This window comes from Pteronotus mesoamericanus, unplaced genomic scaffold, assembly GCF_021234165.1.
Source record: "Pteronotus mesoamericanus isolate MK-2021 breed Mesoamerican mustached bat unplaced genomic scaffold, CSHL_Meso_final contig_56, whole genome shotgun sequence".
NCBI classification, from domain to species: domain Eukaryota; kingdom Metazoa; phylum Chordata; class Mammalia; order Chiroptera; family Mormoopidae; genus Pteronotus; species Pteronotus mesoamericanus.
This window is the reverse complement of record NW_026555201.1, coordinates 20592850-20618180: the sequence shown is the minus strand read 5'-3', so window position 1 is coordinate 20618180 and position 25331 is coordinate 20592850. Positions and strand designations below refer to the sequence as shown.

General features: G+C 37.5%; 1 protein-coding gene across 1 annotated transcript in view; it reads right to left on the bottom strand.

Moving 5' to 3' along the window:
• The window catches only part of ACSS3 (acyl-CoA synthetase short chain family member 3), a 168910-nt gene that overhangs the window by 6903 nt on the left and 136676 nt on the right, over window positions 1-25331 (bottom strand). The window contains exons 12-13 of the mRNA XM_054580162.1: window positions 16336-16417; window positions 14002-14124 (exon numbers count right to left, since the gene is read on the bottom strand). Of these exons, the coding sequence (XP_054436137.1) occupies window positions 14002-14124; window positions 16336-16417 (205 nt within the window). The remainder of the gene's footprint in view (window positions 1-14001; window positions 14125-16335; window positions 16418-25331) is intronic.

The following is a 25331-nucleotide window of genomic DNA, read 5'->3' as shown; positions in this document are numbered from 1 at the left end:
CTTAGCAGTTTTAAAAGTGGATGGGAAAATGTTGACTGGTTTTCTCTAAAGGCAGGGAGTATTTTAAAATCAGAAATAATACATAACACAGTTCTCTATAATGTCAAAGCTTCCCACTTTCACCACCTGTGCCTAAATTCTTAAAAATACATGAGAAACAATCCCTTTCTATAATTGCATGTAAGTGGGGTTTATTAACATAGTGGATAAAATATTATATTCATCTATCAGTGTTAAAAAGATACTATAAAAAAAAGGAGACAGCTTTTCCTATTGGCCCCATCAATGATATTGGTATGTAAATACTGATTTCAATAGCTGAATCTTTAAAAACAAAAGCATCAAAATATGTATTGGCAATATTTGAGGGGCAAAAGCCAGCCAAATGTCCTGCAGGGGTAAATAACCAAACACCACGTTCACACGTTCCCTCTGTATAAATTGTATGAAGCATCCTTGATTAATAGGTAGGAACACTCCCCTCTGCAAAACATACAACTTCAATGGTAACTGTCTCACCAAAAGTGAGTATATAAAGGTTATGTTGATAGGTCTGATAAATGTATGTCATTCATTGTTACTGGTGTACTGCCATTTTTGTGTACACTTTAACTAATTTAAAAGGTTGCACCTTTAGTGGGCTATATTACTTAAGTTTTTCAATTCTGTTTTTAAGTATTTTCATTTAAAAAAATCATTTAAATCATGCAGCCTCATCAGATTTAAGGAGCTGAAAAAGAGGAATGCTTTTTCTCTGTTGAATATGTACTTTACAGAAATATAGTCAATTTGAAGAAATCATTCCTAAAATAATGAACAGAATAGCTACCTGGGAAAGCAAACAATGACACATTGGTCACAACAACCTTCAAAAGACAAATTATATGTGAACACTGTTCTGGATTTTACATGCAATATTTTAACCCCAGATCTGCAAGTTCCTAAAGATATTACGAGGATTATTTAACAAACTGAAGCTTAAGCTAGCAGAGAAACGATGAAACAGGAAGCCCAAGTTACTCCCTGGAGATATGTCTTTGCATGAAAAGGTCTGCCCAGACCTGTGAAAGCGAACCAAGCAGGAAGGACCACATTGACTCCCACTAACTGTGGTTCAGAAGGCATAAACTAGCAGATTTTCGATCCAATTTCCTTTAATTTCCATCAAAGTGTCCCAAATGTCTAGCTAGATACTAGGCTTTTAAAGATTAATCAACCATTCAAATAGATATGATTATTATTTAACAGTTACAGAAGGCTCCCCCTCACACATGTTGCTATCTACAAGGATAGTGTCCTCTTAGATTCATAAAAGCTATTCTAGGACTCTATTTTCTTATGATGAGTAAAGAATATTACATAGGGTTTCCTGGAATATTTTTGATATAGTAGTTTTAATAGAATTTCTGTTTGATTAAGTCTTATGGGAGGTAATACCCTTGTCAAATTTTACTTTGAGAAACTGGAAAAGCACAGATATCTTCACTATACATAAAAAAAATCAATCTACTTTTAATTTATACAAATGAGACTTCCAACAAATTAGGACACTCAAGCTTTATTTTTCAAAAGTCAAAATGAAAGCTAGCTTTCACTAGTGAGAATCCTGGAAAAGTATTTAAATATCAAGTAAGATTTTTGCACTTTAATAAAGTTAGTTATGGCATCAACATAAACATATCACATGAATATTAATTATCAGTTAAGCAATTGTGCTAAGAGCAAAGGAGAAGCCAATAAAGAATGTTAATTTACACCTGTCTCTAAAATTCCAATATAGATAAGACAAACTTGATATGAATTGAGACACTATTTTCTTATTACACATAAATATACAATAAATAATCACTTAATTTATAGAGGGGATTGGAGGGGAATAATGGTGGAATGAAGGGGGATAATGGTGGAAAGAAGAGGAAGGGACAAGTCAAAGGACATGGGTGAATGACCCACAGACATGGACAGCAGGGCAGGGATTAATTGTGGGAGTGTGGGTGGGGGTGGGCAGAGGAGAAAAAAGGGGGGAAATTGGGACAACTGTAATAGAAAAGCAATTAAAAAAAGGCTTGAAGGCTGAGAGGTGTCCTTTTATATGCTGTACGCACTCCCACACTTAGTGACAAAATTCTGTTAAATGTCATCGATTCTAGCACAGTTTTTCAATTTTGCCCTCTTAACTGCCTACCTTTTGCCTGCCTCACTCTATTGATACATACTGTAATAAGAATGTCAGTAGAAACATATTAAAGAACAGTATATATTTAAATAGGTTGATATTTCTTTCATTCTAAAAATAGACACACAAAGAATTCTGACTGATATTAAGGTCTGGACATATGTAATCTCCATATTTTGATTAGGTGAGTCTGTCAGAAATGCAAGTAAATATTAGAAGTACTCTCCTACAATCAAGAAATTAAAAGTCCATGCAACCAGAACCACCTTTTCACAACACATTAAAATTCATGAAGCATAAATTTCAATTTCAGCTTATCACAGACTCCAGAGTCCATTAAAAACAAGATAATATTATGATTGCACATAAAAGTCATGTATTTCAAATCATTTTATAAAATTCTATCCTTTTATTCAAATAACATCTGTGTCACTTTCAAAGAAGCCACATGACAATAAGTGTTAAGCTCTTAAATTTAGGCTGAAGATATGTGCATCCTTTAAATAAGGTGAGCATCTTTTAATATGAGGGAGGGAACTAAACCTGGATTCTGCATATTTGATCGCACTTCACTTTTAATCATCCTACTTTAAATATTTGCTTTCATTTAAAATGCAGTTTGCCCCACTCTGTTTAAACTACCCTGAGTTTGGTTCTGAAAAAGGTGGAATAAATACGCCCCACCTTATCACTTCCACTATTTGTGATGAAAAACTCTGGGCTAAATTACAGACCAGAAGATTCTGTCAGAACTGTCAGAACATGGGAGACAACCTGATAGTGAGTCTTCCATGTTGTTTGTTGGTTGGTTTGGAGATTTTTATTGTTGTTATGGTTTGTTTGTTGGCTGGTTTTGCCTCCAAAATATTCTGACCTGAGTACTAGAATAGCCCGAAATGTGGAATTTCCAATGAATACAGACAGAAAATCCCCAGGAAATGCATGCACTGTCTAGCCAGAGGTCCAGGAAAAAGTAGAGGAACTGGGGCACAGAATTAGTTTGTTTTTGTCCTTCCTACCCCAGATGAATACCAGCAACGGTGCAGTGCCCCTTTTCCTCCCTACAGAACTGTAGCAACCTTGTTGACTCTCCACATCCTGCACCGAGGTAGGCTGGAGACACGCAGTGCCACTTGCCTTCCCCACCAGCTGCCGTCCAGTCCCTGAGATCGGATCCCTGTCGATTCGACTTGCCCTATACCAGGTGAGTGCTAGCAAGGAGACAGAGTTCCTTTCTCTCCCCAGGGACACTGTACAGATAGACCTTGCAGGACTGAGCACTAAAGCCCTAGAACTCTTCACAAAAGAGTAGAAAGGGGAGCCTCGGGGATCAAAAACTGAGGAACAGCTTGTGAGACAGGAGCTAGAGAAAGGGGTACCTCCTATCTGTGTAAGAAGCCCTGCCCCTAACCTGAATTTGTGTATGCACGAATCCAACCAGAATTATAACCATGCAGAAACTTCATTTTTTAATATGAGCTTTTCTCCTTTCCTGTTGACTCAAACTGGCCTCATCCAGGACCCTGACTTACCTGTCTTCTCCTGTGCTCTACCACTCCTTTCATCCTTATGTCCTCGGACAATGAGGCCCTGGCCACCACTAAGCAATCTTAGGAACAAAGCCTCAGGTCCATTTACCATGGAGACAGAGTTTCATCAAACTAAAGATAACCTCTAGATAAATAATGCTGCAATGAACATAGGGGTGCTTATGTTCTTTCAAATTAGTGTTTTGGGTTCCTTTGGCTATATTCCCAGAAATGGGATCACTGGGTCAAAAGGCAGATCCATTTTTAATTTTTTGAGGTATCTCTATACCACTTTCCATAGTGGCCGCACCAATCTGCACTCCCACCAACAGTGCAAAAGGGTTTCCCTTTCTCCACATCCTCACCAGCACTTGTTGTTTGTTGATTTACTGAATGATAGCCATTCTGACAGGTGTGAGATGGTATCTCTTTGTGGTTTTAATTTGCATTTCTCTGATGATTAATGACTTTGAGCATCTTTTCATGTCTATTGGCCATATGTAGGTACTCTTTGGAGAAATGTCTATTCAGGTCCTTTGCCCATTTTTTAATTGGGTTGTTTTTTATTTGATGTTGAGTTTTGTAAGGTCTTTATAAATTTTGGGTATCAACCCCTGTCAGATGTATGGGAGAGTATTTTCTCCCATTCTGTGGGTTGTCTATTTATTTTGTTGATGTTTTCCTTTGCTGTGTGAAAACTTTTTAGTGGAAGCAGCCCAAGTGTACATCAATAGATGAGTGGATAAAACAACTATGGGACATTTATACAATGGAATACTACTCAGCCATAAAAAAAAGAAAAGAAATTTTACCCTTTGCAACAGTATGGATGGACCTGGAGAATATTATGTTAACTGAAATAAACCAGTCAGAGAAAGAAAAATACCATATGATTTCACTCATATGTGGAATCTAATGAACAAACTGAACCAATAAGGAAAATGGGGACAGAATGATAGTTAGAAAGCAAGTTGACTGCTAAGGGGTGGAGAGAATGCTAGGGGTAAAAGGACTGAGCCAAAAAGAAAAAGAACTCGTGGACATAAACAACGATGTGGTGATTGTGGGAGCAGGTATGAGGAGACTAATGATAATGGAAAAATACAATAAAATAAAATTAAAAACATGAAAAAATAAAAGAAAAATTTTTTAAAAGATAACATCCAGACCTCAGTTGTGATTCAGCGCCAAACCCAGAAAAGTAGAACGAGCCCACTGACCAGATCCTTGCTAAATTAGATGATATGACACCAAGACTGATATCAGGACCAGACGCAAAATGATCAACTACCTCTACCATAGCACCAACCAAACAGTAGAGACCATGGCCCTGACTAAGACCCTAACTCCCTTAGTCACCATGATTAATGATCTTCCCCTATATAACCCATCTCATGAAAGCCATCGGGGAGCCAGGTCTTTTACCAAGAGTGTACCTGTGACTCTGGAAGTGGCATTGTTTTCTTAAAATAACCTTTACTTCCTTGGTTGCAAATTCCTATTCACACTTGATTTGGCTTTAATGTGCACAGGCAAATAAACCTCTTTAGTTCAGTAACAGAATCAACACAGAGGACACTTAACTGAGCTTCAGAGTGACCTTTGGGAGAGACACATGTGAGATGAACCAGAGTAGTGCTGGAACGGCTTTGAAAACTAAGTTGACTTTGAAACAAGTCCACAGATAGTGGGTAAAGAGGTGCGGTCTTATCTTAACTAAGTTGACCACATGGTACAATGAAAAATCATGACCACAAATCCAGATGGTTTAAACAGAATCCAGACTCTCACAGGTAACATTCAAAATATCCAGGATAAAATCTAAAATTACGGGACATTTAAAAAATGAGGAAAATCTAAATACCAGTTAAGAAAAAAAGACTATCAACAGATGTTAAACCAAAGATGACCCAAATATTAAAATCACTGGACAAATACTGTAATGCAGCTATTACAACTGTGGGGAAATAAAACATTCCTGATTTTCTCCGGTAAAAAGTCCTACCCTCCTGAGAATTTTCAAATACTCAGAGAATTAGAGATATAGTTATTTGTCTAGTTAACTGCTCTGCTCTAACAAGATAATAAAACTTTTCTAGTTTCCCAGGGCCAATTGATTACAGCCTAGAGTAGATCCCTAGGTCAAACTCCCAAAGTGCCAAGGAGGCTGGCTTACCACTTTCCTAGGTATTTACATGTCAAAAAGATAAAGCCTCAGAACTTGGAAGCATTTCTAGGTTGTAAAATTTGAACACAACTGGTGATCTGGCTCCTGGAGATAATTTATGTACATATCAAAGAGCTGAATTTTGGATTCGGGCAATCAGGTTTCAAAGGAGACTCTTTCAATAGGGGTGAAATATATAGCTGCCTCCTTCCTCTTTATAAACAGGGAAAAATCCTTTTCCTTATTTCTCATCTATGGAGTGAGTGCCTGGCTACTGATGTATGGAAATTTCCCATAGACTCTCATGGGTCACCTAGGAATAACACCTGGGGTAAGAGGGTGATGACACAATTATTATTAAGAAATCTGTTACACAGAGCACATCTTTGCACATTCAAGATAAAAGTAATAAATGGCCCAGAAAGTATAGGCAGACACTTTTACAATAAATGGGAACAGAATTGCTCAGGAAAAAAACAGAAGTTACAAAAAGAACCAAATGCCTTAAAAGAAAAAAGATGATATGGGAAAGACTAAAAATGAGAAAAGAAACAAATCTAATAAACTAGTAGACAAGTATAAATATATCAATAATTAATTTAAATGTAAATTATCTAAAAAATGCCAGTTAAAAGATAGAGATCTTCAGATTGGATAAAAATAAAAACAAAACCCAACTATTTCCTATCTACAGAAAATCCAGAGGAAACATAATTATCCAAATAGATTAAAAATGAATGAATGGAAACAGATATTAATAAAAGGTTGAACAGTATACATAAAACATTAATTATCCATAAAAGAATTGCTATATAATTACCATACAAAGCAGACCAGAAAAAGAAAAATTACCGTTTTTTAAAAATCAATATATAAAAACAATAATGCATTGCAACCAAGTGAAATTTATCCCAGCAATGAAAGACTGACTCAATAGTTGAAAATCAATTAATATAATTCACCAGGCTAACAGGCTTAAAAATAAAAGTCACACAATCATATCAATAGAGGCATAAAAAGCATTCGACAAATTTCAACATTAAATTAAAATTTTAAAACCCCTCAGCAAATTAGTAATAGAACTCAACTTCCTCATTTGATAAAGATTGCCTATAAAAAAACTTATGGGTTGCATCATTCTATGTTAAGATACGAAATTCTGTTGCACTAACATAATGAGCGAGACAAGGATGTATGCTTTCACAACTCTTATTTAATACCATACTTCAATTTCTAGCCATTTCAAGAAGGCAAGGGGAAAAAAAGACATTTAAATTGGAAAGAAAACACTAAAATTATCTCTACTCACAAATATCATTGTCTATACAGAACATATCATGGAATATATAAAATAAACAACAAACAAAAAATCCTAAAAGTAACGAGTTTAATAAGATCACAGAACACATACCAGTTTATAAAAGTCAGTAGTATTTCTATTGATTAGCTATGAAAATTTGAAATCCCCCAAAACTTTAAATCCATTTATAATAGCTAAAGACTAAATCCATTTATTACAGCTAAAACTATTAAAGACTTGGTATAAACCTAACAAAACATGATCAGCATCTGTAGACTAAGAAGTACAATATGTTGATAAAACATATCAAAAATACCTAAATAAATGGAGAGACATTCAAAGCTTAAGAGTTGTATAATTCAGTATAGTTCAAATAACAATTTTTATCAAAAGAATCTATATAGATTTGCATAATCCCAATCAAAATCCATGCAGAAATTATTGTAGCCATCAAAAGCTCATCCTAAAATATATATAAAAAGGAGAAAAAAGAACACCCAAAATATTTGTGAAAAAAGCAAATATGCACACTGTTCAACTATAAGACATTCTATAAAGCTACAGTATCAAGAAAGAATAGTACTGATCCCCCAAAATGGTGGAGGATTAAGTGGCAGCTACACTAACTTTCTCCCTGGACCAATCTGGAATTACAACTAAATTGTAGAGAAATCATCCTGAATAACCAAGTGAACACTAGCCAGAGAGAAGCCTTATTACCAAGGACAGACAGAAGAAACCACTTCACCAAAATGAGACTGCTAGGGAGTGCAGAGGAGTCACAAGAGGGTTGGCTGGGCTCCCACAAAATGCAGCTGAGGTTCCAGAGGGATATTTCAGCAACCAGGGGGTTGCCTCTGAGAAGTGTAGGATCTAAACCCCAAGCTGGGCTTCCTAGCCTATAGCACCAGAGCCAGAAAGGAACCCAGATAGCATCCAGCTGTGAAAAGCAAGGGGGTTTCTGTCTGCCAGGGAGAGATGTTTGGAGACCTCAGAGAGCCTCTTAAAGAGATGACACACAAAATTTCATTTTCAGCCACTTACTCTGGGCTTTCACAGGGGGAGGGCAGAGTGGACTAGAGATGCTTGAGGAGAGTCTGAGTTTGGTGGCTCGGGGGAAATAACTGAAGGAACAGCTGCCAGGATGGCTGTGCTGTCATTCCCCATTCTGCAAGAGCCATCTTTCTCAAGCAGAGCACTTCTCTCCCAGTGATATCAGTGTGAGGGAAGGCAATAGCCCCATCCACAAAAATTACTCTGCCCCAACCTGTGGTGCTTAAGCCCTGCTGCTGACTACAGCTTAAGGTGATTAGTTTAACAACTAAGGCAGAGAATACAAAGCAGCCAAAATAGGAATACAAAGAAACAGAACTAAAATGCAAGAACAAGAGAACTGTCCAGAAGACGAACCACATAAAATGGAGGCAAGTAATTTATCAGATAGAGAATTTAGAATAATCATTATAAGGATACTCAACAGCATTTAAAAAAGACATAGAAACCAGAAAAAAGGGCCAGTCAGAAATATAGAATGCCATATCTGAAATAAATAATACACTTGAAGGGATAAACAGTAGGTTAGATGAAGCAGAGGATCAAATCAGTATTTTGGAAGACGAAGTAGGAAAGAACCCCACCAAGGAAGAGTAGCAAAAAGAAAAAGAATTTACAAAAATGAGGAATGCTTAAAAAATATTTTGGACAACATGAACTGTACCAATAACCACATCATGGGAATACTAAAAGGAGAAGAGAGCAAGAAAGAAATCAAGAACATGTTTGAAGAAATAATGACTGAAAAATTCCTTAATCTGGTGAATGAGAAAGTCACACCAATCCAGGAAGCTCGGAGAGTCCCAAAGTTGGACCCAAAGAGGCCTAAGCCGAGACACAAAAGAGTTAAAATGATAAGGCTTAAAGACAAGGAGAGAATCTTAAAAGCCATAAGAGAAAAGCAGGTAATTACCTATAAGGGAGCACCAATTAGACTGGTATCTTATTACTCAACAGAAACATTTCAGGCTAGAAGGGAGTAGTGTGAAACATTCAAGGTGATGAAAAGCAAAGACCTGAAACCGAGTCTACTTTACCCAGTAAAACTATCATTTAAAATCGAAGGAGAAATAAGGAGCTTCCCAGATAAGAAAAAGCTGAAGGAGTTTGTTAACACTAACCCAGTACTGCAACAAATGTTAAAGGGTTTGCTTCGGAAAGGAGAAGAAAAAGAGAGAGAAAGAAAAAAAAAGAAACAGAGGAAAATACTCCAGCAATAAAATGGTAACTAAATATGTGTCTATAAATAATCACCTTAAATGTAAATGGCTTAAATGCTCCAACCTAAAGACAAAGGGTGGCTGAATGGGCAAGAAAACAAGACCTCTGTATATGCTGCCTCTTAAGAAACCTATCTCCAATAGAAAGATATACACAAACTAAAAGGGATAGAAAAAGGTATTTCATGAAAATGGAAGGAATAAAAAGCTGGGGTAGCAGTACTTATATCCAGACTTAAAAACCAAAGCTATAGTAAGCGACAAAGAAAGGCACTACATAATGATAAAAGGAACAATCCAACAAGAGGATATAATCCTAGTAAACCACATAAACAAAAAAAGAAGGATAAAAACCACATGACCATATTGATAGATGCAGAAAAAACATTTGATAAAATCCAGCACCTATTTACGATTAAAAAAACTCTCTGCAAAGTGGGACTAGAGGGAATATACCTAAATATAATAAAAGTTATATATGACAAACCTACTGCCAGCATTATACTAAAAAATCTACAAGCATTCCCCTTAAGATAGAGGGCAGACAAGGATGTCCGCTCTCACCTTTCTTATTCAACGTGCTACTGGAAGTTCTAGCCACAGCAATTAGACAAGAAGAATAAATAAAAGGCATCCAAATTGGAACAGAAGAAGTAAAACCATTATTATTTGCTGATGACATGATACAATACATAGAAAATCCCAAAGATGCCACCAGGAAACTACAAGCACTGATAAATGAATTCAGCAAAGCACAAAATACAAATTAATACCCAGAAATCAGTTTTCTTTTTGCTTCACAGTCCAGTGCTCAATCCACTGAGCCATACCAGCCAGGGTTCAGTTTCATTTTTATATGCCAATAACAAACTAACAGAAAGGGAAATTAAGAAAATCCCATTAGTGATTGCTTCAAAAAGGATAAAATACCTAGGAATAAGCATAATGAAGGAGGTAAAAGATCTGTACTTGGAAAATTATAAGACACTGAAGAAACAAATTGAAGAAGATACAAATAATTGGAAGCACATACTATGTTCATGGATAGGAAGAATTAACATCATTATAATGTCCATACTACCCAAAGCAATCTATAGATTTAATGAAATTCCTATCAAGATTCCAATGACATACTTCATAGAACTTAAAAAATATTTCCAAAATTTATATGGGACCTCAAAAGGTCCCACATAGCAAGAGCAATCCTGAGAAAATGGAACAGAGTTGGAGGAATCACACTACCTGATGTGAAATAATACTATAAGACCATAGTAATCAAAACAACAAGGTACTGGCATAAAAACAGACACCTAGATCAATGGAACAGAATAGAGAACACATAAATAAACCCACACCTTTATAGTCAGTTAATATTCAAAAGAAGGAGCAAGCACATACAATGGACTAAAAATAATTTATTCAATAAATGTTGTTGGGAAAATTGGACAGATGCATACAGAAAAGTAAAATTAGACCACTTTCTTATACCACACACAATAATAAATTCAAAATAGATCAAAGACTTAAATGAGACCCCAAACCGTAAAACTCCTAGAAGAAAACATAGGCAGCAAAATCTTGGACATTGCTTATAGCAATATTTTATCTATCTATATCCCCAGGCAAGTGAAACAAAAGAAAAAATAAACAAATGGGACTATATAAAACTAAAAATTTTTGCACAGATGAGGAAATCATCAGCAAAATAAAAAGACAACCCACAGAATAGGAGAACATATTTGCCAATACATGTGATAAGGGGTTAATATCCAAAACTTATAAAGAACTTATAAAACTCAACACCAAGAAAACAAACAACCCAAATGAGACATGTACAAAAGACCTAAATATATACTTCTCCAAAGAGGTCATATAGATGGCCAATAGACATATAAAAAGATGCTCACCATCACTAAGTGACTAATCATCAGAGACATGAATATTAAAACCACAATGAGATATTATCTCACACCTGTCAAATGGCCATCATCAATAAATTAGCAAACAAGTGCTGGCGAGGATGTGGAGAAGGGGGAAGTCTTTTGCACTGTTGGTGGGAATGCAGACTGGTGTAGCCACTGTGGAAAAAAGTATGGAGATGTCTCAGAAGATTAAAAATGGACCTGCCTTTTGACCCAGCAATCCCACTTCTGTGAATATATCCAAAAGAATCCAAAACACTGATTTGAAAGAACATAAGCACCACTATGTTCATTGCAGTGTTATTTACAATTGTCAAGATATGGAAGCAGCCCATGTGTTCATCAGTAGATGAGTGGATAAAACAATTATGGGAAATTTACAGTGGACTACTATTCGATCATTAAAAAAAAAAAAGGAAAGAAAGAAAGAAAATTTTACCCTTAGCAACAGAGTGGATAGACATAGAGAACATTATGCTAAGTGAAAATAGGCCAGTCAGAGAAAGAAAAGCACCATATGATTTTACTCATATGTGGAAACTAATGAACAAACTGAACTAACAAGGAAAATGGGGACAGACTCTTAGATGGAGAGCAGGAGGACGGCTCGCCGGAGGTGGGGTGAACAGGGGGTGGACTGGGCAAGGAGGGGAAAGGACTGATGTGCACGGACAACGGTGTTGTGACTGCTAAGGGGAGGGGGGTATAAGGGGACTAAAAGGTAACAAAAAAAATACAATAATGATTAAGTCAAAAATAAAAGAGAGAGAAAGAATAGTATTGATGATAAAGATGAACTCCTAGAGCAATGAAACAGAAGAGGTACTCTAAATATAGCCCACTTAAATATTGTCGCTGATTTTTGACAAAGGTGCAAAGGTAATTCCATGGAGAAAGGCCAGTGTTTACAACAAATACTCCTTGGAATAACTGGCATCCTTATTAAAAAAAAATAATCCTCCATCTATATCTTGCATCATATACCAAAAAAAAATCCCCAAAACCTAAAAACATAAATGTAAACTAACATAAAATGTATATCAATAAAAATAAATGTAATACGGAAAACTATACAACCCAGGTGAAAACAAAGAAGAAAAATATTTATGACATTGAGTTTGAAAATAATTCTTAGGTACAACACAAAAATCATAACCTATAAAAGAAAAAACTTGGTAAATTAGACCATATCAATATGAAGAACAGTTTTTGTTCTGTTAAGAACACTTTTAATAGAATAAAAAGACCAGTTACAGACTGGAAGAAAATATTTGCACATCTCATATCAGACAAAAGACTTGTATCCAGAATATCTAAACGACTCTCAAAACTAAACAATATGAAAACACCCAATTAAAAAAAATTGGGCATATTTTGATAAATATTTCACCAAAAAAGATACATGGGTGGCAGATAAGCATATAAAAAGCTGTCCAACACAGTAGTCGTTATAGGCAAGGAAGATAAAAGCACAATGAGATACCATTACATATCTATTAAAATAGTGAAAATAAAAAAATGACAATTCCAAGTGCTTACAAGCATGGAAAGAAATAGGAACCCTAGCAGTAAAATGTAAAATGGCAAAGCCACTCTAGAAAACAATTCGGCAGTTTCTTTTAAACCTAAACATACACTTACCATGTAACCCAGTAAGCTAACTATAGGTATTTATTGTAGAGAAATAAAAAGTAATTTTTTGCATTAAAAACTGTACAGGAACATATATACCAGCACTATTTATAAATGCCTCATAATGGAAGAAATCCAAGTATCCATTAATTGCTGAATAGTTACATATACTGGTTAGCACATCCACACAATGGGTTACTGCACAGCAGTATGAAAGGACAGATTATTGATATGCACAGATACTTAGATGAACCTCATATATATTTTGTTAAATGAAATAACCCATTCGCAAAAGGTTACATACCATATTATTTCTTTATATACCATTCTAGAGAACGCATGAAAAAAGAACAGAGACGATTCAGTGGTTACAAAGGGTTGGGGATAGAGGGGGTCAGATACAAAAGTGGCATTATGAGGAAATTCTTTGACAACATTGAAATTTTTCTGTATCCTGTCTGTGATGATGGTTGCAAGAATCAGTACAAGTAAAAAACTCATAGTATTGTACAATGGAAAAAGTAGATTTCACTCTATGTAAAGGTGAAAAATTAAAAATGTTTTAAAAAACTCTTCTGGGGACTTTGTGCAATTTATATTGGCAGAAAATTCTCTGGATTTAAGCATACAATAAAATGTTTAAATTTACACCACTTAAAGACTATGTGCAAATTTGGTTATCAAGCAGGAGCAAATCAAGAAGCTAGAAGCAATTAAGTAGCAAGTATCAAGGGGCAAATATACATACACTGTCCCATAAAAAAACAAATATATGTGAGTGCTTAAAACTCTGTACTATCACACAGACAGGAATGGGGGAGTGCGTGGAGAGCAGACGGGAGAGGAAGTGAGGCGAGAGACGCTTGAGTAACCTAGCCTCCACTTCAAATGAAAAGTGTAGTGGCTTTCCAGGATGAATGACTTAATTAATTTCAATATTAACTTCAGCTCAGCCCCGTTCCTAAACATTACCAAGACTAGAAGCCCCACATTCATCAATACCTCTTCAATAGCACCTGCAGAAATCCTGTGACCTGCAACATTTATCACGTCATCAACTCGAGACATAACATACAAATAGCCTTCTTCATCCATGTAACCAGCATCCATGGTGTCATAATATCCCTGTAAGGAAGAATATGCAATGTCTAATTAGTATGTACTATTAAGTAATATAATCATTTTTAGGCTTGGTAAAACATAAAATGTCATAGAAATAAATGTACTGTATGCATTGGGTTTTTTTCATATTATGGAATTAAATTACTTTTGATTTTGAAAGCTTACTATAAAACTGTTTACTCCTCTAATAACCAGATATAAATTCTTATGTATATTTATATGTAATTATAAATATATATAATATATTTAATTTATATATAAATGTATATATATGTTCAAGTTTTTGAACTTTTGAATTTAGAGTTGTAAAATTTATGAACCCAATTTCTTTTTTTAATTGAAAAATAATTGCACAATATTTCCAATATACTTTGGTATTTCAAAGTAATTCTTTGGTAGATTTATTCTTTAATTGTGTTAATATTTATTAGCTTTAAATCTCTCTATGAATAATTACAAAATAGAGCACAGTTTATGAACATGGATTTGGATTAAACTTGAGCTTCAGTGAAACGGAGTTAAGCAGTAAGCATGAAATTAAAATTTTAATCAACTCAAAGGAGTAGCACATCTTCATTGGTCCAGAAGTCACAACAGAATGAGAAATCAAGAATAAGTAGAAAGAAAGAATCTTACTTCCTTAAGACCTCTGAGTTATCTTGATACCTATGTCTGTGAGCATGGGCTTCGGGACACATGCTGATGAGTCGCTATTTGTGTTCCTCAATCTTTCGGACACTCAGTGTGCACATCAATTAAACGGGGTAACAAACTATGCCTTATAAGGCTTTTGTAAAGCATAAATGAAATGGTGTGTATAAAGAGGGCACACACCTGCACGTCATGAGCCCTCAATAATTGACACTCATTTCAATTATTCCTGCAGTGACTATTAGAGAGTCTAATAATCTGGAGTATTAGTTAAAGAACATGGACTCTGGAGCCAGATTATATGCGTTCGGATATTAGCTTTGTTACTTCTAAGCTATGGTCAAGTTACTCAAACTTTCTGTGCTGTTATTAGCCCCTTGAATGAGAGCTCCGAGGTAAGGGTAACAATGCAGAGTACAGATTCACTACCTACAGCTTAAATATAATCTGAGACATGGAAGAAAGTTTCAGTGTTAAAGGCGATCATGTTAAAATCACATGCACATATCATTTGCCATTGTCAGATTGTAATTAATCATGCCAATATTCTGATGATTTCACTGTGGCCCATCAAGCAGATAGATTGGGCTGACTGAAGTCAACTACCCTGACAAATCTTCCCAGTCACAGTCCCTCAGGGGCAAGTTTAATCTTGTCTACTGAGGTCATTTAACTATCAGATCTCTTTCTAAAGGAAGCTATTTTAATTCTTGTCATTTGTCTAGTTGATTAGTTTAGCTGTCCACTCACAAATGAAAAAGAGAATGCTAAATACTCAAACTCACTTTTTCTTTTTAATGGAATTCTGATCATTCTTTTTACCTAGTGAATAATGAGGACCAAGTATCTCTCAAGGAAAGAATGAGAAAAGACAGCAAAAAGATGATGGTGGGATCCTGATGTGAATTATCACCAAAGTTCTGTTATAAACACAAAACACATGACCATAGCACAAGTGAACAGGTAAATGATAACAGAGACAATAGGAAGACACCTTTTGTTACTCAGGCGACTAGATCTTGGGAGTTGAGAACACTGTGTCTATCCTCTATCTTTATTTTAAAATGTGACTTTAAAACAAAGAGCTCAGAGAACACTCAGGAAAGAATGTCAAAAATAGCTAAAGGGATAGAAAAATACAGCCTCTGACAAGCCAGTGAATTTTGTTCCCATGCCCAGGAGCCCAGGAGGCAGAGTGGTCTTACTGACAGTGTACAATTCCAGTCAGGTCCTCTCAGTCTGCGAAGGAGTCCAATGGAAGAAATAATATAGAAAGTCCCCAAAAGTTTTATCTTCACAAAAATGTTTCTAATACTGAAGGCCATTAAATACCAGAAAAAGCTGGTAAAACAAACTGAGAAATTTGATACCCAGAGACTAGTAAAAATAATTATAAAAATGACTTATTTATGTAATTTGGACATTAATATCCCTGAAATCTGGGAAATGCGAATCAGATAACCTTTAAAAGCTGCTTTGTGATCAAGTTGCTTAACTGAATAGCCAAGAACTATGGAGAAACACATATGAAGGTTTAAAAAAAAAGTACAATAAATTTCTTACAGGAAATTTCTCAAAGTATAAATGCTTGAATGCTTCCTGATTCTTCCAGAGTCCTGAGAAAGCCCCAGGTGGTAACGGCAACCTTATATAAGAACAGAGAAGTTAGAATTATGATGAACGTGGTAACAAAGCCTGAATGACTAGGACTAATAACTTTCCAATATGATAGATATTACAATTCAAATCCCATAATGAAAATGTAACCCCTAAATCTGCTGGATGGATCGTGTCTAATTGAGGCTGAAGTAGTTGACCTCCACATAGCAGAGTCACTGCGGGGTGACTGTAGTTTCTGGGAAGGCCGCACAAGGCACGCATGTTTAGTATTTGAATAGTTACCGGCAGCAACCCTTGTTTCAAAAAGAAGCATAACATCTGTAAGAAGAAACCAAAATGCATTGCTGAATTACTTTTTAAGAGAAATATCCTTCTACCATAGGCAAGACAATTCTTTTTTTTTTTTTTTTTAAGTATCAAGGTACCAACTTCCAGTCTCTGTGTAATTGAATGCTCTAGTTAAACATCCCATGAAGAATCTTATCTTCACAATCAATGTGCCTTCCCACTCTGGGAATTCCCTCTCACTGCTCCCTCTTCAAGTCTTTCATGACCATGCAGACCTCTGCTACTTCTCATGCCTATGAAGAAAATAGAAGGTAGTATACATCTCTTCTTTCCAGCCCGTTTCCTCATATATTTCCATCTGTGAGGTAGCTCAAGACAGGGCTCCTTCCACCACCCCTGATGAGAGCTGGCCAGGGGGGCTTCGCGCCAGAGCAAATATGTATCGTTTTGGGAATGGTTTGGGAATGGAATAAGGAGGAAATTATAGTCTATTGCCAAAACAATAGACATCTCTTCTGGCCAGTGACTAGCCCTCAGTCATGGGAGGGGAAAGTGCCATGTATTCACCCCATAGATAAAAATATAGAAAGACAGATAGGGACTAAGCCCTGGGAAATAGACTGTAACTTCCTCCTTATCACCTTTGGGAAGTGGCTTCCTGTCCTGTGGCTGCTTCTTGACCTTTTCTTTACACTGAGGTAATGCAGTTTAGAATCACTTAGGACATGTGCCTCCTTTGTCTGGACCCCTTAAGACAAGTCTTGGTCACAGGTGGGGTGCAGCCTCTCTTGCACCAACCTGCCACCATCAGTGCGCTCCCCCGTAATGTCGGTCATAAATGGCATGTTCCCATCTGCTAGTCCCTCAGGTGGGGTTTTTTCTGAAATATCACAAAAAATTAAGTATCCACCAGTTTGGAGCTCCTGCATCACATTATCTATAACTACGTGAATAAATTCTCATATTGGTCCCCTGTAGGAAATGCCACTTAACAAAAATAATAACCCGATGTGTTTTCTGGATACAGAAACCATTTAGATGTTTTAGAGTTTGGAAGTTTAGATTTTCAAAAATCTAACCTCCTGTACTCACACAACAAAAATACTTAAAGCGGTTACTTCACAGCACTGATGCTGAGAAAATTGCAAAAAAAGCAGACGTGGCTATTGCCCGCAAGAGGTAACTTCAAGGACCCTCCACCCCAGCGTTAGACCTGGGAAGCACTGCCCTGTATTTTCACTTTCCGTCGGCAGAAAACGGGATAAGGTTAACAAGCGGGGTCAGCAGCTCAGCTGCACTTGCCTGTTTCCACCGTGGCCAGCCTCCCTGTAGGTCCCCCCTTGTTAGATCTTTTTGTAATACTTAAGATGAAAGAAAAATTATGCATTTGCATTTCTGAACCTCACATAGTTACATAAAACATGCATGAAGTCTTTTTGATATCTTAAAAAAAACTACAGGGATTCCGCCATGTTGTTGCTGTTGCAGTTGGTACTACTACATTCAAGTAATCTGCAGGAAGGCAGCAGGAGGCAGCAAGTAATCCCCTCAGGTCCTCCTAGCTTTGTTATGTTAATCCTTCATCACCTTGTAAATAATTATATTTCATGAGTTCAACTGTTAATACTTTATAAACCAGTGTAAAATCATTGATTATTAAGCATTAAACAAAAATAAGAATATGGCAACCATTAAAAATCATTTTAAATTTATTAGCAACATGTATAGGATGCTGAGGATAAAGAAATGAAGAGGACACCAAGAAAAGGTTGTGACAGGGTATAGAGTGAGAGCCCCCTGAAAATAGGAGAAACTCCCAACAAGCTTTGGTTGGGGTAAGGGGGAAGTGGATGATATGCATAGTTGGCATAATAATGGCAAGTTAATAGCTGTGCCTTTCTTAAATAGAGAGGGCTGCTGCCCAGGGCGAAAGGTGTATGTGACTTTGAGAGCCTATAGTAACTTGTGACAGAGCCAGAGGAGACTGATGCCCGTGTGTTATGGGGAACTCTTGCCCTGACTAAAGGATGGCAGCTGAAAGAAGGTAAAAGATATGGGGGGATGGTCAAAAATGGCACATCATAGGAGGGGCCGGATATGAGGCTACATAGGAAGTTCGGGGTTAAGCATTTAAAATAAGGGAAGGCTGAGAGAGAAGGAAAAACAAGCCAAACAGGCTGAAAGGGTGTAAATGGGAGTCGACTACGAGGTCTGCTGTGTAAGGGAAAAGCCATGTGGTTTGGAGTAAGAAGGAGACCATGGAAGAGCTGCCTCAGCTGTGTGGGGACCTGCCTACCCAAGCACCGATTTGTGAGAGATGCTTGGAGCTGAACTGTGATCAGGAATGTTAAGCTGCAGGCTTCTGCTTTCTAAAGGATGTACAGAGAAGTCACTCTCTTGGGATGTGTGCCTCCCTGGATTCCACCATCATCCAGTGTAACACGGCACATGTTTTTCTAAACCACTGCATAGAGGCTGAGAACAGTGCACCCCAGATCCTGAAGGAGAGAGCTGCTGCGAGAGGATGCCAACTCTGAAACCCACAAAAGTACCTTCTAGAGAGGATGAGGATCTGTTTGCACAGCTGGCTGAAGAACAGATAAGGACACAGGGAACTTCTGTGCATGGTTTTGGCTCTAGCCTTTTGGGGGGCGAGGGAAGTGCTGGGTTTCATGGGAGAACATGGCTCTGAGCAGGAGTGCGCTCAGCCCCCCAGGGTTGGAATCCTGTTAATAAAAACCTGTTTCCTGCAGCACTAATTGTTGAGTCATGTGTCAAGGTGCCACATGGCTGAGCTCCAGTTTACTCGGTTACAAGGTAACAAATCAAAATCCAGTATGGACCAAAAGAAATATCATTAATGAGTGAGGCCAACTATACGTAAGCCACAACAATAAACCTGATGGAGATGCATTCTGCTTGCACAGAATGAGAAATGAGAAATATTCTTCAGTTGTTCCCCCCAAATATATCATGATATATAATACTTTCAGTCTTTCTTGGTGACATTTTTTAACAGACACATGGGTATAAGAGCGTATCTCCCTACAATAAGAAAATTAAAAGTAACTGATAATGAATGGCAACTGACATTCAGACTGTGCTGGGGACAACAGAGAGTAGTGGGGGCAAATGAGAAAGCACGTCAGGTTTAATTTTTAGTTCTACCTGATTGCTCATACACAGAAATTCTGATCCAAATTCTCAAACAATAACATTGCTCATACTAAGAACTATGCATATTAGGACACATTGTTAAACAAGCATCTCTTTCATTTTACATACCCCAAATTCAAGATTTTAGCCCACCAGCATCTACACACAGCTAGTTCACAGTACATGGGAATGTCTAAGTTTTTGCAATAATTATGCAAATGAATTAGTACTTAGTGTATTGAGCATCATCTGAGTTTCCTGGTGGTTTAGCATGCACCTAATTCAGTGAGTACACATGGGACCAGGAGTTTAACATTTTTCAGTACAGATGTTATTGGCAAGAAAGAGAATATCTTACATTTTCCAGAAGTTGGAAACATTTGCAATCTCTATTCTTCAAAGAAGGTACCTGATAACCTGAGAAAAATATGATACTTGTGGCGTCAATGGACATGGTCCTTCCTCCTCCCATGACTGAGTGCTGGTCAGATGGTCACTGGCCAGAAGGAATGTGTATTGTTTTGGGAATGGATTGTAACTTCCTCCTTATCTCCTTTTGGGGAACAGCTTCTTGTCCTGTGACTGCTTCTTGACCTTTTACACACTGAGGTAATGTAGTTTAGAGTCACGCAAGGACATGTGCCTCCTCTGTCTGGGACCCCTTAAAACAAGCCTCAGGCTAGAGAGAGCTCACACCACCCAGCGGCCGTCGATGCACTCCCCTGTACTGTGAGCAATAAATGCATGGCCACATCTGCTAGTCCTCCAGGTGTCTCCTGGAATATCTTGAACACTTAAGCAGCTCTTGGATTTGAGTTTGGAGCTCTTGTGCTACAGTACTAAAAATTAGTAAGAGATTATATTCCTATAATTAGTAGTAGCATCAGAATTAAAAGTATAGGTAGCCAACCTCAGAAAAAAATAATCTTTAAGGACATAGGCCTTCTCAGTTGTTGTATAAAACTTTAAATATCTGCATAAATTTTGTGAAGATCAGGAAGAGTATGGATTTTTATACCATTCCTCATTCTGGTAAGAAAGGTCTGCATAAGGTTGTATATACTAACAGACCTTGAATATTAAGAATAATGTACCAAGGGTATGAAGAAAAGGGTGCAGAGTAAGGAGAAATCCAAGGTCAAAAACTAGTGTTAAAGAAGTGTTACCATTGGTATTTAGCTAGAAAAGCAGAGCAAAGGGACTTAGACATTGAATTTAATAAAGAGGGGAGATTAAACCTGTTTGCTTCACCAGGAAGCTACAGCTTGACACCTCAGGGGATTAACGCTCTTTCCCTTTCCTCCTCCAGTACCAGATTGTTGGGGAGCAAAGGGAGAGGTGCTGGGCCATAGAGGCCTGTCAGTTTAACCAGGGGGTGTGGACCCATCCAAAGCGCATGAAAGTTTGGGAAGTTGATTAGTTCTTTCTTAAATAAGATATTTATTTATTTTTAGAGAGAGGAGAAGGGAGTGAGAAAGAAAAGGAGAGAAACATCGCTGTGTGAGAAAAACATCACTGTGCAAGTGAAACATGGATCAGTTGCCTTTTGCACGCCCCCAGCTGGGGACCTGTCCCACAGCCCAGGCATCTGCCCCCACCAGGAATCAAACTGGAATCTTTTGGTTTACAGGACAACACCCAACCCACTGAGCCACATCAGTCAGGACTAATGGGTTCTATAGAAAAGGCACACAGTCTGTTATAAGCCAAAACTACCCAAACTAATATAATCAAAGAACAAAGCAACAAGGAAGATCTCTGTCTCTTCTGCCCACCAGGTAACTCACTCAACCCATTTATTCATGCATTTTCTTCCCCAGGAGCGTGCGACCATGTGTGCCTAGTAGCTACCAGGGCCCGCAGCAGATGGCATGGGTTCTGAAAGAGCTAATCTCAATCTCTCTCTCTCTCTCTCTCTCTCTCTCTCTCTCTACCCCCCTCTCCCTCCTGCTGGTGACCTGCACTCACACCAGGCACTTGCACATCCTCTCTCCATAGTCCTGTGGCTCTAGCAGCCACGTGGCCCATGGCCCTGCAGGCTCCACACGCAGGCTCAGGGAGGGAGCCTGCACACCGCAGCACAGCAATGGACTGCAGTGGTAAACACACGCTAAGCGAGCCAGATGCTGGACTAGGCTGCACTTTAACATGCAGCAGAAACTCTGGGCAGTGGCTTTTGCGTTGGTCCTACTGAGAACAAGATTGGACCTTTTTTATGGCCAGATGGATGAAGATGGGACAGTGGGAAGTCAGGATGGGAGCCCCGTTAATTTTACATCATCAATAAACTGTACTACAGAGCCCCATCCTTCTGTGCGGGTCTCAGGAAACTTCTTCCTGACACCACAAGAACTCGTTTTCTACTGATAACAGAAGGACCAAAAAAAGACCACTGAATCAAAGTAAAATAAAAATCAGAGATGTATGAGAACTAAGGGAAACAGTATCTTAGGAGCCACCAGAGCAGAGTTTTAATATTGATTAAGTGTTCAACAAAGTCAAATAAAGTGCAAATGTTGTTCTAAGGTGTATTCAACCAAGGTCTTGCAACTCAGTAATTAAGATATTTTGAGTATCCTCAGGATTTCCATTTCAAATGAGTGGAACAGGCAATAACAGTAGCAACTGAGGAGTAAACAGGGAGTAAGTGGAGGAAGACAGGTTAGACAATACTTTTTTTAAAAGTTTGTGGGTGACAGAAAGGAAAGCTATAAATCAGTGGTTTAATGCAGACAGGTAGGCTGATTTAGGACAACAAAGATCTGAGTAGAAGAAACCAGTGAAGAGAGAATGAAAATATTTAAGTTAGAGAAGAAGTGAGTAGAGGAATTATTCAACTGTTTCATGCACGCACGCACGCATTGGCCTATGCATTTATTTTCTTCATTCAGTCAATAATGTCGGGTGCTTGATATTCTTCAGTCACTGCGTTGACATTGATGATACAAAGATATAAACTCTGGCTTCAGACTCAAGAAAATCCAGGCATATTGTGCACTACAAAGATATAAATATTCTTTAGAATATAGACAGGGAGAAAACCTGTCATGAATGGTGTCTATTCCATCAAGTTAGTGAAATAATGACAAAATGTAAACATCTAAGGTGTCCCTCAGGCAAGTTTCACAGCAGGAGGCTAAACCCTGTACTGCCAGGAGCTCTTGGAAGAAAAGATTTTTATCACTAGCCAAAGTATGGACCTGCTGGAAATGGCATTAAGTGTGTGTCCCAAGTCATTTTTAAGATGCCCCCCCAGAAAACTACTTCATGATCCCCAAGTATAACTGAGGAACAGACTGGCAAGCAAGATATGAAATTGCATTTGATAATTAGTAGGATTAAATAAAGGAATGTTACATGTCCTTGACTAACAAATTGCGGTATTTTTAAAAATCCAGATGTTGTTATTTGAGTATTGAAAAGGAACTCTAAAGAAAGAATTTTGGAAGATACCATAGAGTCATCCTAAAAAAGGCAGAAAAGAGAGACTTCCAGAAGTGAAAGTATTTGTGAATATATATCACTGAAATAAAGAAAAAAAATGTGAGGAGAGAAGCAATACTCTCCAGACAGAAGTTAGGTGTGTATGACCTATAGAGTAGAGAGCAGACCCTTTTTTGAAATATTCCAAACTAACACTTTTCTTATCGCCATCCTAAACATGATTTTATATTATATGCAGATCTTCTTTCTGGAATGGTGGGTATATGGGGCTCTTTTTCAGCAGTGATAGAAAAAGGACTTTTTCCTGTAGTTACAATAACAAAACTACATTGGACTGGCAGACGGAAGGAAAATTTATGAAAATACTAAGAAATATGCTGGTTAATGTCTGTCAAATCTAATCCTTCAAATCTAAGATCAAATGTTACCAGCCCAACTCTTTCAATCTTCCAAGGAGAGTGAAAAGGGGAGTTTTGTTACAACCTGCCCAGTAGTCGATCAGAAGTTCCCCTTCGAGTGTGTCCTTTCCAAAGAGACCACTCACCAGGGGAAAGAGGAGGAATTGAAGCAGCAGTGATGTGCGTGTGTGCATGTGTATGATGAGAGGGAGGTATAAGGAAGGAGAACGTCCATCACTGTAAAAGGTAACGCATTCCTGACCAATCTTAAATATGAGCCCCAGGTGCTGGCAATGCCAGATAAAAGATGATCTATATATTCACGGCTCCATCAGGAACCCTCGTGGTAACAGAAATAAATTGATGGCTTAACTCCTGTTCCTTTGGGAATCATAATGTTAGATCCCAACTTTGCACTCCCAGTTTTTCCTATGGTGTCTTCAGACTTTACTTGAGGTTTTCATATGAAGCTACTTTTCCCTCTGCAGGAAACTAACTAGGCTGTAATTTCTTTCTGTCTGAGCAGACAAATGAGAAGGTAGTAAGTGTAAGTTTTAGCTGTGTAACTACTAATGATGCTTAGATTCCCACGTCTAAGATGAGGATAATATCTGTCTGACTGCCCACCTCACAGTGTTGTAAGGCTTTAAAAGATCACACTAAAATTGCAATATGTCATTTAGGAAAGAATGGCATTACAATTATATGACATTCTTGGTTTTACTCAAAGGATATGCTTATGAAAAGAAAGCTGTCCTGACCCTCTCCCAAGACAGCAGCACAGTGACTCAATCACTCTTCCAAGCTGTAGAGATGTAAATAAACACCATTACAAGCCTAGAGTTCAGTATCTGGAGGCTGAGAAATTGGCAAACACCAGAGAAAAAGGCACTCAGGCAATGCCATATACTCCCTGCACCCATCACAGCCTGCAGAACACAGGCCTCGGAACTACGTGTGGCGGGCAAGCCGCACTTCCAACAGCAATGACTGGATCCAGTCAGAGACCTACGGCTTTAATAACAGTGAGCATTGTGGCAACTGCAGTTAAAAATTTTCTCTCAGGACCTGCTCTGTGTTGGCTGGAAATAACTGACTCCTACTTTTATTTCTGCAATTTAGAGTTCTGGATGAAACTGCAAGTACACCTTTTAAAATTCATGAACATTTTATATTCATAGCTCAGATATCAAACTTCCTCACTAAATTAACTGCCTGGAGTAAGTTTCAAAATCAAAGAATTTTCTAACATTCATGCAGATGTGTAGTTTTGTACTAGAAAGGTTAATCTTATGAATGCAAATAATCTACGAAAACTGCAGGATTCATATTTATTACACCCAAAGTCTATCTATGGTGGTTCAGAAATCACTAAAATGCCCACCTTCCCGTTAAAGAATTCCCAGGAGAGCAAAGCTGGGATTTCTAGAAGGCCTTAACAAAGGAGTTTGAAAAGCCAAAGTGGATCAAGGGTTTTTTCTCAAAATTACTACATATCATTTTTCTGATTTGGGATGAGTCATCTTAATATAATAAAATGAATTGTTACATTTAGTATTTTATAAAACAAAGAAATATGACTATAACTTCAGATTTTAAAGGAACTGCTCAAGGTAGGATTTTCAATGTTATTTATACCATTCACAAAAGATT